Source organism: Agelaius phoeniceus, chromosome Z (assembly GCF_051311805.1).
Source record: "Agelaius phoeniceus isolate bAgePho1 chromosome Z, bAgePho1.hap1, whole genome shotgun sequence".
Lineage (NCBI taxonomy): Eukaryota > Metazoa > Chordata > Aves > Passeriformes > Icteridae > Agelaius > Agelaius phoeniceus.
Genome location: NC_135303.1, coordinates 61,597,293 through 61,613,742, shown reverse-complemented (window position 1 = coordinate 61,613,742; position 16,450 = coordinate 61,597,293). Strand labels below are relative to the sequence as shown.

Sequence of the window (16,450 nt, the reverse complement as noted above, 5' to 3'; positions counted from 1 at the left end):
ATAAGGTGACTCTCCCAGTTAGTCTATGATACAGGCTATGCACCTCATTCAAGGTCAAAGCTCAAATTTCTGGTGTTCATTTCACTAGGAAACAAATAACAAAGTAACAATCAATTCCCAGTGCTCAGCTGAACTTATCTGTTCAGTTTACCACAACACAAACCCAATATTGCCTCTGCCAGGACAGCCACCCTGGAATCTACTTCTGCCTCTTAATGACCTTCAGCTGTCTGCCCCTCCCTCACGGCCTCCCGTTCCTGGCAGGTGCTATGGGGTGGGGAAGACTTCATCCAGAACTGTTAATCACCTCCTCCCTCGGTGCTTTGTTCGGTTGACATGCCCTGCTTTATATTACTGGCTTTTATTTTTCATTGCCTTGATGGGTGTAGTGCCAAGGTCTGTGACCTCATTAAAAAGACAACGAAAAACCGAAGCCTTCTCCATGGTAAGGGTAAGTGGAACAGGGCCATGTTACAGACTCTGGCATCATGATGTGGCCCTTCTGGGGAATGTAACCTGTTGATTGAAGTTTACCTTTAAGAAAGGCATAGTGTGCAGTAGAAAAGTATGCATTAAACTAAAGCAATAAAATTGATACATTCTAGAGGCAACTTGGTTCTACCTCTTGTCTTTTCAGGTTCAAATCAGACCTCTGGTATCTTACTCTCTGCTTATGAGAATAAGATGGCACTTTCTTTTCATTGAGTGAAAAGTGAGTTGTGCTAGTGGTAGAACTCCAGGCCTGTACATCAGTGAATCTAGGCTTCCATGCTGACCTTTTCCAGCTTCACTTCTTCAAAGTCAGCTAATTCAATATGAAGTTTTTTTTTACAACCAAATGGTCTGTTTGTTCTCTTGGTTCTCTTCCTTATGGTGGGCAATCCAATATCAGGTATTACTTCTCCTTACAGACCTTTCCACTTTTATATCTCCATTCTTCCTATGACCATAATCATGCTATTATATACAGCTGTCACAGAAGTGGAGAGAATGTCTCCCACAGCCCCACACAAGACACACACAAGCAAAAACCACCAAACCAACCCAAACTCAAACCTACATCAGAAAACCTCCAGAAACTTTTACTGGAGGCAAGTATGTTTTGAAATCATTGTCTAAACAAGATCGAACATATTTCTAGGGTTGTCATATGTTCTTGAGAAACATAGAAATTCCTAAAATATTGAGGACATTGCCAAAACCTGCTAGAAATAATTTCAACAATTTTGACTTGTTTTGTTCACTTTAGCTGACAAACATCTTTCAGAAAGTGCCTGTTTGATGATGCTGTTTCCTAGCAAACTACTAGTGACAAATATGAACAGTCAGCATGAAAAATCCAAGGACAAATGCAAATTCTTTAGTATAACATTTTAACATTTTTAATTCAAATCAGGCTAGTAAAGTCATTTTTTGTTTAAAGGAAAATGAAAATGATCTATTATGTACTTACATGTCTTTACCTCTAATAATGAATTATTTGGATTGCCAAAATGGATGGAGTAACTTTATATTTCACATTATGATAAGGAAAAGAAACATACAATCAGAAAAAAAAAAGTAATTATGTGATTAAGAGTAAAAGCAACATGTTTGTAATATGAACATGTTTCAAAGACACATGTGGAATTTCCCAAGAGCAAAAAAAAGGAACAGCCCACCAAACAAAAAAAATTTTTGCTTCTATCACCGAAGCAACTCGGGGAGCACTTCCGTTTGTGTAACATTTATAGGAACTGTAGGTGAGTAAAAGCCATAACAAATAGGTTTCAGTTGTGCAATATAGTTTTAATAGACACTGTTTAATTTTAAGAAGGTGAAATGCAAAGGAAAAATAGTTTTGAAAGAATTTAGCCTAACAGTCTCATGGATTTGATGACTGTAAATGCAGGGTTCCAAAATATGAAGACTAGGGAGAAACATAATGTACTCCAATACAATATACTCCAATACAAGTCAATGTCTCCCAATTCACCAAAACTTCCCAACTCCACATTTTAAATTTTCTCTAATATTCTAAGAACTATCATGAATACCGTTTGGGTTAATAACTAGAATCTTTATATTATAGAGAATAAGCTTATGAAATAGCAGGAAAACAAATGTGATGTTAGTTAAACAATATACAAAAATATTAGGTCCTTAAAATAAATATCTTGTTTTGGGGGAGTGTTACTTTTGTGTTTATTGTGGTAACATATTGCGTCTACACTAATTTCATTCTTAAAGTTCTAAAGTTGTAAGGAATTGTGGTCTGTTGTTTTGTGTTCTGTCAAGCTTTGAGCCTAGCCCCTGTAATAACTGAATCTTCTCAGCTCAACTTTGAATGACCTTGTACTTGGAAAATGTTTTTAAATCCTGTTTAGTCATTGTAGCTGTTCAGCAGTTAATCTAAGCACATTGTTTTTTAAGTAAGGTTAGCTTCTTGTTGCCCAAGAGTAATAGGTTACAAACGGTCAAGGGGACAATGATAAAAATATTAGGAAACAGATGAAAAATAAAAAAAAGATGGTTATTAAAAGGGAGAGATGTGGAAAAAGTGAAGGCTACATAGAATCATAGTGACCAGATAGTGAATTTATGGTAGAAGAGAACTAGGAGATCCTAAAAGCAAAGAAAAAGTTTAAAATGCAAACATGCTAGAATTGACATGATGGTCATATGAACATTTGAAAATTTAATAACACACAAAGATAAATGATAGGAAGTGCAAGATCAAAAATATGAGATGACACAATACACAATGAGTGAAGAACTATAAAAATTATAAAGGCAGTTCTGAGGAGAGATGTGGTATTGATCCAATAATTGCTGAATCTCCTTAAATCTCCATATAACTGGACAGAGAAGACTCAAATGCAGTCTCCCACCTTTATGTTTACATTTATAATTGTGCAGATAATACCTGCAATAATAGAAAAATTTTAATTGAAAATTATGTGAGAAATCTTGGCATTGAGTACTGTAGCCACTCTCTACTTCTGAGAAGGGTTCCTGGACATCAATGTGATGAAAAGTCAACTTGCCAGGCACAGCAATTACCAAGGGTGCAGGAATCTTTCTGCTAGGGCCACAGGTGGAAGGACTGGACATTTTAATGTATATCTTAATTCACACAATGCGAAACCTTCTTGCTTATCTGCATGCACACACACACAGAAAGAGTTTTATTTCTTGTCACAGTAGTACATTCAGGGCAACTTTTCCAGAAACCATGCAAAAGTTACAATGGAGATGAAAGGAAAACATACTTCTCTATAAAAGCAGTTATAGTATTTCTGTAATAAGATACTGCCATTGGTGAAACACAATTTCCAGCCTAAAATATATCCCAACCATGTTTCAACTTCTTTCTCCATTTGTCTGGGGGAAAGTCTATGCTTTTTATGCGTATTTTGCTTCCCATGTATGCTATGCAATGATTTGTTTTGGCAATGCTGTTTAACCTTCATTACAAAACCAGGTACTCTGCATATCTGGATCATAAACAGAGTACATTTATATAGTGGCAGCAGCCGAAATATTTGATATATTGGTAAGGGTTAGATCTTTGAAGCCTTCCTTTGCTTTCAGTTCTAGGCTCTGAAATCCCACTCTGGGAGTGATAAATCTGAAAACTTCCTGTCTGAGAAACTAAGCGTGCACATGCATCCTAAAACACTATCAAGACCTAATCTAAACCCAGGTCTCTGACTCTTTTGTCTGCAATTGTTATTATTTAATTCAGAGAAAAAAGAAACTAACAAACAATGAGGAAGAGGCATGAGACATCTGACTCAGGTGTGCTGGAGCCTCAGCACCTCGCAGAACACCCAGAAACATCTCACTACTACCATCTCTACTACATCTCACTGCCCCATCAGTGGCTGTGAATATCCGAAGGGAGGGTGTCAGTGGATGGATCCAGGCTCTGCTCGGCGGTGCCAAGCGACAGGACAAGATGCAATGGGCAAAAACTGATGCACAGGAAGCTTCACCTGATCATGAGGAGGAATTTTACTGTGCAGTGACTGAGCACTGGAACAGATTGCCCAGAGAGGCTGTGGAAGTCTCGCTCGCTGAGATATTCAAGCAGGATCCTGTGCCACATGCCGCTCTGGGATGACCCTGCTTGAACAGTGAGGTTGGACCCGATGGTCCACTGTGATCCCTTCCAGCCTGACCCACTCTGTGAGTCTGACCTGTACGGTTCCCATGTAATCATCTAGGGTCTAAAGAGAGGCAGGACACATGTGCTCCTACGGCTGAGGAGGGGATCCGCTGGATTCCCAGGCATTTCCAGCGTCCCTCGCTCAGCACCTTGGCGGAACAGCAGGTGCTCCTAGCCCTTGCAGAAGAAGGCGGCAGGCACCCCGGGACAGGCGGTGGCAGCGCAGCGCTCCCGGGGCACCGCTCCCTGCACCGCCTCACCTCGCGCAGCCGCACGGCGCATGCGCGGCGCCGCGCCTCGGGCGGGCGAATTCAAACGGGGCGCCCCTCGCCCCTTCTCCTCGCCGGGGCAGCGGTGGGCTGTGACGTCATTGCACCGCGTCCTCTTTCTTCCCTGCGGTTTCCGGCGCTCGCCCGCGCCGTGAGTGCGGCGGAAAGTTTTCATTTGCGTGGTTCACGGCGGCGATTCTTCCCCTTTTCCCCCAGGCGCGGGCGGGCGGGTGGGTGGGGGCGGGCTGCCTGAGCCCGCTCCGCCGGGCGCGGGCCTTCCTCTCTCCTCGCTGTCTCCGCAGGAGGAGCGGTGAGAGGCTTTCAGCGGTGGCTTCGAGGGGCTCGGAGGCGGCGACGCCGGGGGTGGCAGTGCTGGAGGAAGAGCTGCGGGGTCTGGCGGAGCAGCTGAGCCGCTGCCAGGTACCTGAGCGCGGGGCCGGGGCCGGGCCGGGGCCGGGCGGGGGCCGGGCGGGCGCGTCCCGTTTGGGGCCGCGGGTTCGCGTCTCGCTCCCAGCGGGCAAAGAGGGGGAGAAGCGCCGCGGGCTCCCGGCGCCTCCGAGACATGAATTAAATCGGGCTTGGGCCCTTGCCCTGGATAAAACCACCTGTCCTGAAGCTGTTTTGTTCACTCTTCCAGAAGCCACTGTTCGCTTGAATTGAAATAGTAAAAGTCTCGAGGTATTGCCTTGTGCAACTTCGGAGGAAAATGAACAGGCAGAGGGATTTTAGAGAATTTTAAGTCTTGAAGGAACCTTTGGAGGTAATTTCATCTCTCCCCCAACCTCGCATCAGGATTAAATATACCCAAGCTGTTTCTGGGAAGGGAGGGCTTAATGAGTAATTGTGGGTGTACTTTCAAAAGTTCCTTCTGTGTCTCCCCTTGTGGCCTTCCTTCACAAGTACACTTCCCTCCTTTTTCCAGTTGGTCGTTCATCGCTGATAGTTAGGTGTACTTATTAAAAAAAACAGAAACATTGATAATGTGAGGTCTTGCTCTATAAATCAGCGAAAATTCTCTGCCAAACATGGATTGCACCAAAAGTATATGGCAGGGAGGGAGGTGACACCTAATGCTGCAGGCAGCCAAAACAGTATTTTCCCGTGGGATGTGGTCTGGTTAAAGCCATGAAGGCCTGGGCTGGTGAAGCAATCAGAAGAAAGCATCCATCTGAAACCTGGTAGAGGTTTCCTTCTTCAAGCAGCATTGATACATGTGACAATTGGCGTTAGATTCCTGCCATGGGTAGAATCAAGACTTCTTGAGAAAACATGTTGTGTAGGAGATATATAGAGAGAAGGAGCTGTCGAGTGAAAATCTTGTTTGGAAATGCTGAACAATGCTAAACGTTTAGAGGATATCTTCAATGTCTTGTGAAAGAAGTTAAGGAAACTCTATATAATTTACTGTTCCTAGTATGCACATGTGAACTATCAGACAGAATTTGGTGGAGGCAGAAGGAAGCTCTGTGCTCTGCTCATTTGCTAGTTGAACATAAATTATGTATTACTAAAACCTTGCAGCAGGTAGTGTTTTGAAGAGCATTATATGTACTAGGAACTTTGAAGAAACAGTGCAAATCTGAGTTTTTAATTGTTTTGGTAGTTTGATGTGCACAAATTGTCATTAAGCATCTTGATTTCCCCTTTAGATTAATTTCAGTTATGTGTGCATTTCTACTTCTTTCTTGATGAACACATTCCACAGGTGTTGAAATCAGCAAATAAAGTATTTTGAATGTATTTATTTTAAGTTTCTTGCATATTATCTTGCCATTCTTGGGTTTTTGTCTTTTAGCAGATCAGATAACGTTCTTTGAGGAAAGCAGGGAAAAAAAGAATGGGAAGCTAGTTACAGCTTTTGAAAACAGAACCAGTCTGTAATCTCGCCAGCTCTAGGTAGAATCCAGTATGTATCATCTTTCTAACGACAGAGGATATGTGTGTTCAGGATATATTTCAGATTATTAATAAAATAAAAAAGAAAGTGAAGCAGCAATCTTTAAGTAGAGATTCTCTGAAAGTACTACAGTGTAGACATCTACATGCTTTTCCATTTTACTAATCCATCAATACATTTGACAGGTTTAAGCATGGGTATGTTACATAAAGGAGGAGGAAGCCAGATTTTAATACATAAAAGAGGTGATAGCCTCATCAATTAGGCAGGTTTTTCAGTATAGCATTTCTCTAAAGTGATAACTTTGTAAAGAAGTTTTGTGAAGATTTTCTGAATTTGAATGGGAACTAAAATGGCCTAATTTACTGAATGGACTTTAGTAATATTCTTCAAGTGGAAAGTCAGCTGATGGAATTATTTGTCGATAGATAGTTAATCCATTTTAATGTGATATTTCATATGAAAACTTTGTGTAAAGACAAGTAATTTGAAAGCATATATACATATAGGCAATGTTAATGTGTTTTTCTAGCATCTTTTCAGTTGAAATATAAAGTTGTTGCTGACCAGATAATTTCTTTAGTGTAATTTCATTTTATCTGCTGTGGTTTGCTTAATTTCCTTTAGATCTAAGAACTTCTTTTGTTTCTGTGCTGTCTTGTTAATCAGCATTGTGAAACCATTTAGGTTGGAATGGAATTCTTGAGAGCATCTATTGCACCCCACCCTAGAACAGATTGCCCTGGACAGTGCCCCCTTAAATTTTGAGTATTTCCATTCCTGGAGACTGCAAGCCCTCAGGACAACCTGTGCAGGTCTATCTCAGTAAAAGTGTTTCAGTTTCTATTAAGATTCTGTTTTCTGTTCTGTGCTTTTGGTTAGGGTTGTGTTTTTCTCAGAGTGCCTTAGCAGGCATTTTGGATAGAAAAGTTATGTAAGTGCCTTTATAAAAGATGTTAGTGAGAGGGTGTTAGCTTATCATCCAGCAACTGGATAAAATTACCCAAGTTCTTTTCCTTCACAGGCTCATACACTGCACTTCCAAAAACTTCCCAGCTGAAATCTAGTTTAGTAGTTTAAGGGCGCACCAGAACTAAAGGATTAGTCTTAACTATTGGTTGAGATATTAGCCTTTTGGATATTTTTCCCCAAAAGGATTAGTCTTAACTATTGGTTGAGATATTAGCCTTTTGGATATTTTATATCAAAGAAAAAAAGACATTTATCAAATGACTGGGGCTAAAGTTTTAATTGGTTCTAAACCGAACGGTTTTAGCAAAAGATGTATGTATCCAAAAGTGATTTAGCATCTGAATAAATTATGCCATGTTTCTCTTCTATGCACCTTCTTGGATTTTATATTCACTGCTATATAAACTGCCCTTCTGAAATTAAATCTTTTTCTGGGAACTAGAGCCTCTTGGTTGGGGTCTCTTGGCTAAATACATGGGAGCCTTCTTGGGCTAGTGAAGCCCCTGAGTCTTAGTGGAAGTATTGTGCATGCTAGCTTTGCTCTAACCTCAGGTATTCCAGGCATCTACTTCTGGATATTGTTTATTTTCTGTGTCAGAATGCTGGAGAACTTGACTCTTCTAGTCATCCAGGGTGGTGGCCTTTATGTTCAAAACAATGTTTTGTTTTGAACATAGTAAAGCTGCCTACAAGAGTCATATATGGTATTCTTATTACTTCTTTTTTTTTGTGTGTGTGTGTGTGTATTCCTTTTTTCATTACTTTCTAAGGGTGAGGTTTTACTACTAAGTCTTGACTTCTGCAGCTGAAGTGGGGTAGTATTTAATATTTCCTTTAATACTACTCAAACAATTGTAGGATTTTCAAGAGTAATAAGCAAGACCTTACCCCACAGGAGTGGGGCCTGTTAAAAAAGCACAATTTTCTTGCAGTCATTCTGTGCAAACTGACATTGAGATACAATTTTGTAGTGAGAAAGCTAAAGCCAAATTTTGTGGTGAGAAAGCCAAATTAAGAAAATAGTCCAAAACTCTCAGATTGTCTACTGAGAAGCCTTATATAAAGCTAAGGAGTTCTATCTCTATAGTATGCTGTTTTGGGAAAATTATGATTGTGTCTGCAGTAAGACATTTTGTAATTATTTTTAATTTCAGTGGCTCTTCTTATTTTATTTGAGAATTACTTGAGAAATAAAGTTATGGTTCCTGAAAACAACTGAAAAGAAAACAGAAAATTGTTTTTTATTTTTAAATTTCGTGTTTTCTTTGGCACCTTTTTACATTTCTGTAATAGGCTTGACATTATTGGAGGGCAGTGGAAAGACAAAGGTCAAATAGTAAGTCACCTCACATCTTGTGTCTGTTACTTTTGTTAACTGCTGTATTCTATTTCAGAGTTTTATGCTACTGCCTACCACCTCAAAATACCAGTATTTCAATACCTATGTTCTTATTATTCTCAGGAGAGAGAATTTTTCTGGGGGTTGTAAAGATCTGGCTTGTGTTTTACCTCAATTTTATTTTCCCTTGTGATTGTGTATTTTTGGGGGTGGAGCAGATGGATATGCTTTTTTTGCAAAACGTGATGGCTCCTGGTACAGGAAATTGGTCTGCTTTTGTTTGCTTCTGTTTTTTTTTCCTTGTGCTTGTTTTGATTTTCGTTGGGTTTTTTTTTCTTTTTTTTTTTTTTTTTAGTAAGGGGAATGATTTGTCTCTGGAAGCTCATTCTCTAGGTGGAATTTCTGAATTTCTGAACCAAGATTACTTTCTTTAGCTTTATGTGCTTTCTCTTTAGTCTTCTGTATTTCTTTAAACCACCTGTTTGGTCTGTAGATTCATAGCATATTCCTTGGTGTCCTGTAGGGACCCTCTTGTGATGAAAGACAGTTCATTTGGTGTAAAATAATGTGCATTGCTAAATTGATGATTGATGTCCTAGCTCCCAGGTTATTTCTAGAACAGACACTTACATGCCCCCCTATTCTGTAACTGAAAAGATAGGAATAGTTCTTTCAGGTATTCTGTGATGGGAAACTGCATCAAATCCTTGCTATGAACAAGACAGTGATTCTGGACTGCATTTTCCATGTTGAACAGAGTGTCCTAGGTTGATGGTAATACAAAAAGTTTGAAGACGCAGGCGCATTATCTTCTGGTTTTACTTATGCTATTGGTGATACTCACAGGACAAGTTTATTTTGTTAAGCTTAATTTTACATTTACCATCTTAGGATCTCTCTATTCATCAAAAATGCTGTTTCGAATTCAAACAAGTGTCTTAACAGTTTACCTATTATTAGTTTCAAAAAAACCAAGACACCATCAGTCTTCATTTTACTCATTGCAGCTTTTTGATTTCAAAGGTATACCAAAGGTAAAATTTTTCTGCTAAAATGATATTGTATTTTCCTTCTCGAGGACTTTCTAACTTCATTGTATTACCAAAGCTGAACTATTCTTTATCTTTTTTTTTTCTTTCTCCTGCAGAAAAATACATGTATTATTTTTAGGGAGGTCTTGTTAGTGTTATCTTCTGTAGCTCATGTGCCTTTTCTGTCAGTGATTGTTATAATGCCCAATCTTCTACTGTATTAGCAATTAAGTATGCTATTGCATGATACTGTGTACAGCCCAAAAAGTACAGTCTGCCAACTGGCAGCAGTCAAAAACCCACTGAAAATAATGTAGCCATGATGCTATTGATTTATATGTAGTTTTAATACCTCCCTCCTTTATTTACAAGTAAACATGAAAAAACATTAACACACCAAGACATTGTGTTGCTTCATAATAGGTGACTAGATATTGCAGATGCATGTTGATGATGCATATTAGAAATATTTTTAAATCAATATCTGGGAATTAAAAGTAACAATAAATTTAAAACCGCAAAAAAACCAGAACACTAAAACATAGTTATTCCATGGTGATGTATTTTTATGTCAACTTTGTTCTTGTCCATCTAACTTTGTGACCAAAATTGAAATTTTTGTAAACTACCAGCATGAGAATTTGAGTGTGTCAGTATTTCTTCTAGAGAAATAGTTTATATTCATCCTGTTGTTTTGAAATGAAGCAAAGTGTTTAGTTCTTCCATTCATTAAATGCTAATTTCTTTTATTAGTGATTAAGTCAAGACCACATATTTATTGGTGCCAAGGGATGCCAGCTGTTTAGTGCTTTGGGTGGTTTTTTTGTTATTTTATACTCTTATATTTTGCCATAAGGAGTGTAAATCACACAAGTCTGATTAGTACAGGTGTTGTTAGTAAAGGCCTTACTCTTTTTGTCTTATATATGGAAGTAGTGTTGTTGAATACCTAAGTTATTTTCTTCTACTTTTACTTCTTGCAAATTTTAGTTAAGTGTAGTGAAGTTTTTTCATATCTGGTATTCCTTTCGGAAAACACTGGTTTAAAATATAGAAGTTAAATTGAAGACTAGCTAAAAGTGAGATTTAAAAACAAAAAAGTATATTTTTGCACTTCACAAAGTCATTTCTTATTCACAGTATGTCTGTGTGTGAATGTTTCAGATTGGCCCAGCATGTCAGTGGGAATTTAAAATTTGGTGTACAGATTACAGAGTCATAGAATAGTTTGGATTAGAAGGACCTTAAAGATTATCTAGTCCCATCTCCCTAGCCAAGGATGTCTTTCAGTAGGTCATGTTGCTTAAAACCCTACCCAACATGTCATTGAACACTTGTTGAGGGGGGACCTGCAATCTTCCTCCATTGCCACACCCCTTTGTTGTCCACTTCCCTTATGTTCAGTCTAAATCTATACTTAATCCAAATTTAAATATTTTTAAATTGAAAAGGATACATTTTAAGACTGTTAAACCTTTTTCTGTCACTTGAGACATTGGTAAAGTCTGTCTAGGTATTGAAAGGTGGGAATCAGGACCCTTGTATGTATTTTCTAAGCAGCACAAACCAAACTATTTCATCCTTTTTTTACAGGAAAGGTGTGAAAATGCCTCTGATCAGTTTTTGTCCCTGCTGTCGACCTGTTGATATGGCCATGTCTTTCTGGTGCTAGGCTCCACAGAGCTGGGCACAGTACTCCAGGTAGGGTCTCACAACAGCAGACAAGTGAGGAAGAATTGTCTCCTGTGACCTGGCATGGGCCCAGGATACAGTTGGCTTTCTGGTGTGCAAGTGCATGCTGCTGGCTCATGTTCAGCATTTTGTCCAGCATTTCATGCAAGTGCTTTTCCCCTCAACCAATTTATCCCACAGTCTGTATTGATAATGGGCTTTGCCAAACCTAGGTGCAAGACCTTTCACTTTGCCTTGTTTCATATTTGAGATTTTCAAGCCTGTCAGTGTCATTCCCTCTGGATGGCATCCCCTCCTACTGGTGTAGAAACTCCAGTGCTCAGCTTGGTACTGTTTATATCATGAAGATGTAATTAGGAAGATGTTAAACAGTACTGGTTTCAGTATAAACCCTGGAGGAACACCACTTATGATTGTTTTCCGTGTGGACAAAGAGCAGTTTACTGTAACCCTCTGGACAGGGACCTAGACTCTTACTCATCTAATAGTGCATCCATCAACCCATTAGTTCTCCAAATAAATGGCAAGAATGTTGTGGGGGACTGTAGCAAAGGCTTTGTGGAAATGGAGGTAGGTGGCATCCATAGATCCATAGCCCTTCATTTATCCACTGATGTAATCAGAGACATGGTTTGCCCTTGGTGAAGTATGTTGCCTGTATCTAAGTACCCTCTTGTCACCCATGCTTGTCATAGTGTACTGGTTTGAAAGCAAGCTAGTGAGACATTCCAAGTCAGAACTACAGTTTAATAGGAAGATTAAAATATGGGCAATTGTACAGAAACAGTGTCAGATTCTGGACACTGACACTGTGCTAGTCAGGGTGGTGGTAGCAGTCCAATTAGATGGTGGACGTGGTTCTGTTGAAATGGTCATCCTGTAGAAGGGAAGTAAAAGTCCTGTAGTCTTTCTACATCACCATCTCAGTGATGGTTGTGTAGCTCTTGTCCTCTAGGAATACAGTAGGTAGGGCTGCCCATGGTGTCCAAACCTCATATCCAGGTAGGAATGCTTGGTTCATTCCCCTGGGTGGAGCATCTCACAATGGGATGATGTGATTTTTGAGTCATGCAATGAGGCCTGATGGCCCATTAGCAGAGACAGCACCTGGAGGGAGTTATCAGGGATGAATCATGGAGGAGATAAGGAGCACTTATGAAGATGTAATAAAATACATACTTTTGGTTACATCCTAAAGTTTAACCTACGACAGGAAGGACCAGTTTCATGGTTTTACTGGGCAATATGGTAATGCTTGCAGATTGGTGGTTCCCATGATCTTTTTTAAAAAGGACATGAAATTCCCTTTCCTCCAGTCACGGGGGACTTTGTCTGGCTGCTGTAAGATAGACATGAATGCAAAAAATACCTGTTATGTGAACAACAAACCACTGCTTTTCTCAATAAAGGAAGTTGCATTGTATATGCAGAGATTAGGCTCTTTTAATTTTTCCAAATGCAGTGAGGAGGTCTCTAGAACTCTAGAACACACTTTGATGTCTACGTTTGCCAATGTTGTTACAGATTCAACATGGAGGAGAACAGGTGTAGCTGGTCTAGTTTTCCCATTTAACTGTTTTGATTTGGGAAGGAGGTACACGGTTCTTGAACACTATCTGACTTCAGATAGCGTTCTTGTCCTTTGCTGCTATGGAGAGTGCACTGTTTCAACTAGTTGAAGTTTAGCTCACAGTTAAAAGGTATGCAAGTATTCTCATATTTGTCACAATTTTTGTCCACAGGATTTGGAAAGTACTACAATGCCATTTCAGGTGCATTTGAAATAATGGACCCAAATTGCACTTGGTTAGTCATGATAATACAGAGGGAATATACCTAAATGCATGCATATGGTTATATTGTCTGTAAAATAAAATTATTTACCCATTCCTGTATTCTTAAATGGATTAAAAATCACAAGTGCCTTATGATTTTATTAATCCAGAGCATTACATTTAAACAAAACGAACTCTGAGAGCTATGCTGAAGCTTTTAAATGATCCTGTACTCTCAAGTAAGTGATAGAATTGTAACAATAACTCTGAATTGTGGTGCTTACAGAAAGCAGTTATGTGACTTGAAAAATTCATGTCCTACCCAATTCTGTGCATCTTCTGTGTAAATTACTTCTATGACTGCAGTTAGTTTTAATTGAAGTAGTTAAGAAAGTTATAGCTTGAAATGAAAGCTGGCAGATCACTTATCCTATCCTTGATGTAAAAAGGGATTAAAAGAAAGCTTTTGATTTCTCACACGTTCTCCCTTCTGAAAAGATTTCCTACCTTTATCAAGCGCCACATCTCCAATATTGAGTACTCAGAAAAAAGCAAGTGCTGGTAGAAGTCTGTTCTAGTGAATGAATGGAAACAGAGCATCCTGTGTGCTCACTGAAGAAGAAGGTAATTTACTTTTTGCTATTCAGTGAGGGTGGCATTGTGTGTGATAGGTCCATGTCCATCTGGTAAATTCTGTCCACAAGTTTATGTGTGTTCCTTCCTCCTGTGGCGGTACTGCTCTTCAGTTCATTTTTTTACTATGCCACGACCAAGGAGTACCTTGTATTTCTTGCCAGTTGTTGCCACAATAAGTCAGTTATTTATGCCAATTAAACTATATAATGAAATGACTCAGTTAAGTTCATTGCTGTATTTTGGTTATGCTGATGAAATAATCTGAGAGTATGCTGATTAAATCATGTGTAAGGACAGTATCTTTAGTATAAGTTGGGTGATATTTTGCTTAGAGCACTATTAAGGCATTATCATTGTAACAATGACACTATATTATTTTTATTGTGCTTGTTTGTGTTCAGCAAAGTAATGAGTAAGGATTCAGTTTCTAAGGGAGTGAGTGTTTGAGGGTGTGTGTGGGTGTATATTTACCCACAAGTAAAGCAGTATACTACTGCTTGTCCCTTTTTGCATCAAACATACGTTTGTTGTGAGAACTGCCAACAGAGACAATATAACAGTAATTCATTTGAATAGAAAAGTATGTGTGAAATATACATCAAACTTTTTTTAATATAATGCATTTACACATTGATTGTGTCTCATACTGCAGCATTAAGGAATTGAGGGGATGGGGGAAAGTACTCGTTTGCTGATGATGTCTGTTAAAAAGTCAGTCTGGTCAAGTCACTTACAGCCCTCTTACAAATTTCTACCTGATAATTAGATGTTAACAGTGCATACTGTCTGTGAGCGACTTCTGTAAACTTGAAAATAATGCACAATTATTTTAAGAGCCTGTTGTGTTTAAGGTTCTAAGTTTTCTGAGTTACTGATCAGTCTTCTGGTGACTTCTTAGGTTGTTGAAAAGCGCAGCACCTCACAGATGGATTTTCTAAAGAACAAGAGTATTTTCGTTGTGACCACTCAGCAGTTCATGGTTGTAAAAAGAATACCTCTTATTTAGGAATGTAATATGGAAAACTGGAAAGCACAAAGAAACGCTGGCACAGTGGGCCAAGAGAGTCTGAACTGACACTATGCAGTAGTGTAAGTTTAAAAATCTTGCGAGACATCAAGAAAGAAACAAGTCTTGTCACTTCCATGTGAAGTGTATATATCAGCTTGATTGATAAAAGACTTGAGTTGTTTAGTTGGAAATGTACTAGTCTATCCTAGATGTTCAGGGAGCCCGGAACAATCCATAGACAAAATTTTCTTGCAGGTTTTTCAGTGCTTATGCCAGCTAGCCAGGTTATTTCATGCGTTCCCCCCTCACACCCCATACCATGTAGTATTTTGATTTCCATACAAATTTTTCCAGCCTGACAATCATGTGTTTTGAATTACTCAATTCATAACACAGAAAATTATTGGTATGTAATTGTTATAGAGTTCTTATTAAAAATTAACAGTAAACCAATAGCTCCCTCTGTCCTCCCAGCTACTTTATTTTCCCACTTGGGGATATGGACTGATTAAAGAACTAAAATGAGAGTTTGTGTCTTGTGTTTTTGTAGTGATATTTGGAGAGGTGGGGGTACGGAAGAGGCTGTTTGGACTGAGTATTAAGAGGTTGGGGTTTATGTTTTGTTTTTCTGTTCTGAGGGTATTGTCTTTTAGATTTGAGAAGATGAATAATAATAAGTGAATAATAATTTGTAATGCTGTAAAGATGTAAGTTATGCTAGGAACACTTAACAGTAATTAACATGCTTAGAAATAAATACAGTGTAAGATCAAAAAGAGTACTGATTTCAAATTGCAGGTAACTGAGATGCTTGATGTATGAATTTATGTTAAAGGGGGGGAAGTTTTTCAGTTTATCCTTGTTCTCAACACAGTGCATGACAAACATCTAAACAAAAAACTAAACTTACTTGTAAATGTAAAACCCAAACTGTTTTAAGTGTATAGTTTCTGTGAGATAAAAAAAAAAAAAAAGAAAAAAGATACTGTTTATGCTTTTGATACTTGTTTCACTGCTAATTTGAAAGTTTTGCTTTAGTAAATTCAGTATAATTACTTTAAAAAAAAGATGCCATCTAATTCTCCTTGATAAAGCTGTATAAAAATATTCAAAAGATTCTATGGTTTCAAAAGATTCCAAGTTTCCATTAGACAAATAACTGCAATATTGATACAGTTTTAGGTATTTATGATACCAAATAGCCAGTGAAATAGTTATGCTTGGAATTCACTTCCAAAAGGAAGATAAAATGTTTTGAATAAGGATAGTTGTTTTTTCCTGCTTGTAAGTCAGAGGCATTCTTAGATTTTTGATTTCTGCTGGTGCTTTATAAATTTGCAGTTTCACTTGAAAGCAAATACTCGTGCTGTAGCTAGCTATGCCTTATAATGTCTGTTAGTGGCTTATCTTTTGTCAGTGTTTCTGAGCTTTCTCCTGTTAAAAATCAGTAAGAAAAAATCCAGTTTTCTTGGCAAAGAACACATTTAAAGCCTAAGGTAGCCTGTATTTCTTTTTATCTTTCAATATGATGAACTACAATCACTTTAACTGTAGGCTGAGGGCAAAAATGTCACTTTTCAGGGAATACACAATGTGCTCTCTTCTTTTTTCAGAGTATTTTTGTTCTTGCATGCAAACTTGATTGCAAGGTGAGCATCTTTATCTGACATTAGATATGTT

At 38.5% G+C, this 16,450-nt stretch overlaps 1 protein-coding gene across 1 annotated transcript in view; it reads left to right on the top strand.

The window, feature by feature from the left end:
* Nucleotides 1-336: 336 nt before the first annotated feature.
* Nucleotides 337-16,450, top strand: part of CNTLN (centlein) — a 180,616-nt gene continuing 164,502 nt past the window's right edge. Inside the window, 3 exon segments of the mRNA XM_077172188.1 lie at nt 337-451; nt 4,209-4,432; nt 4,522-4,839. Of these exon segments, the coding sequence (XP_077028303.1) occupies nt 337-451; nt 4,209-4,432; nt 4,522-4,839 (657 nt within the window).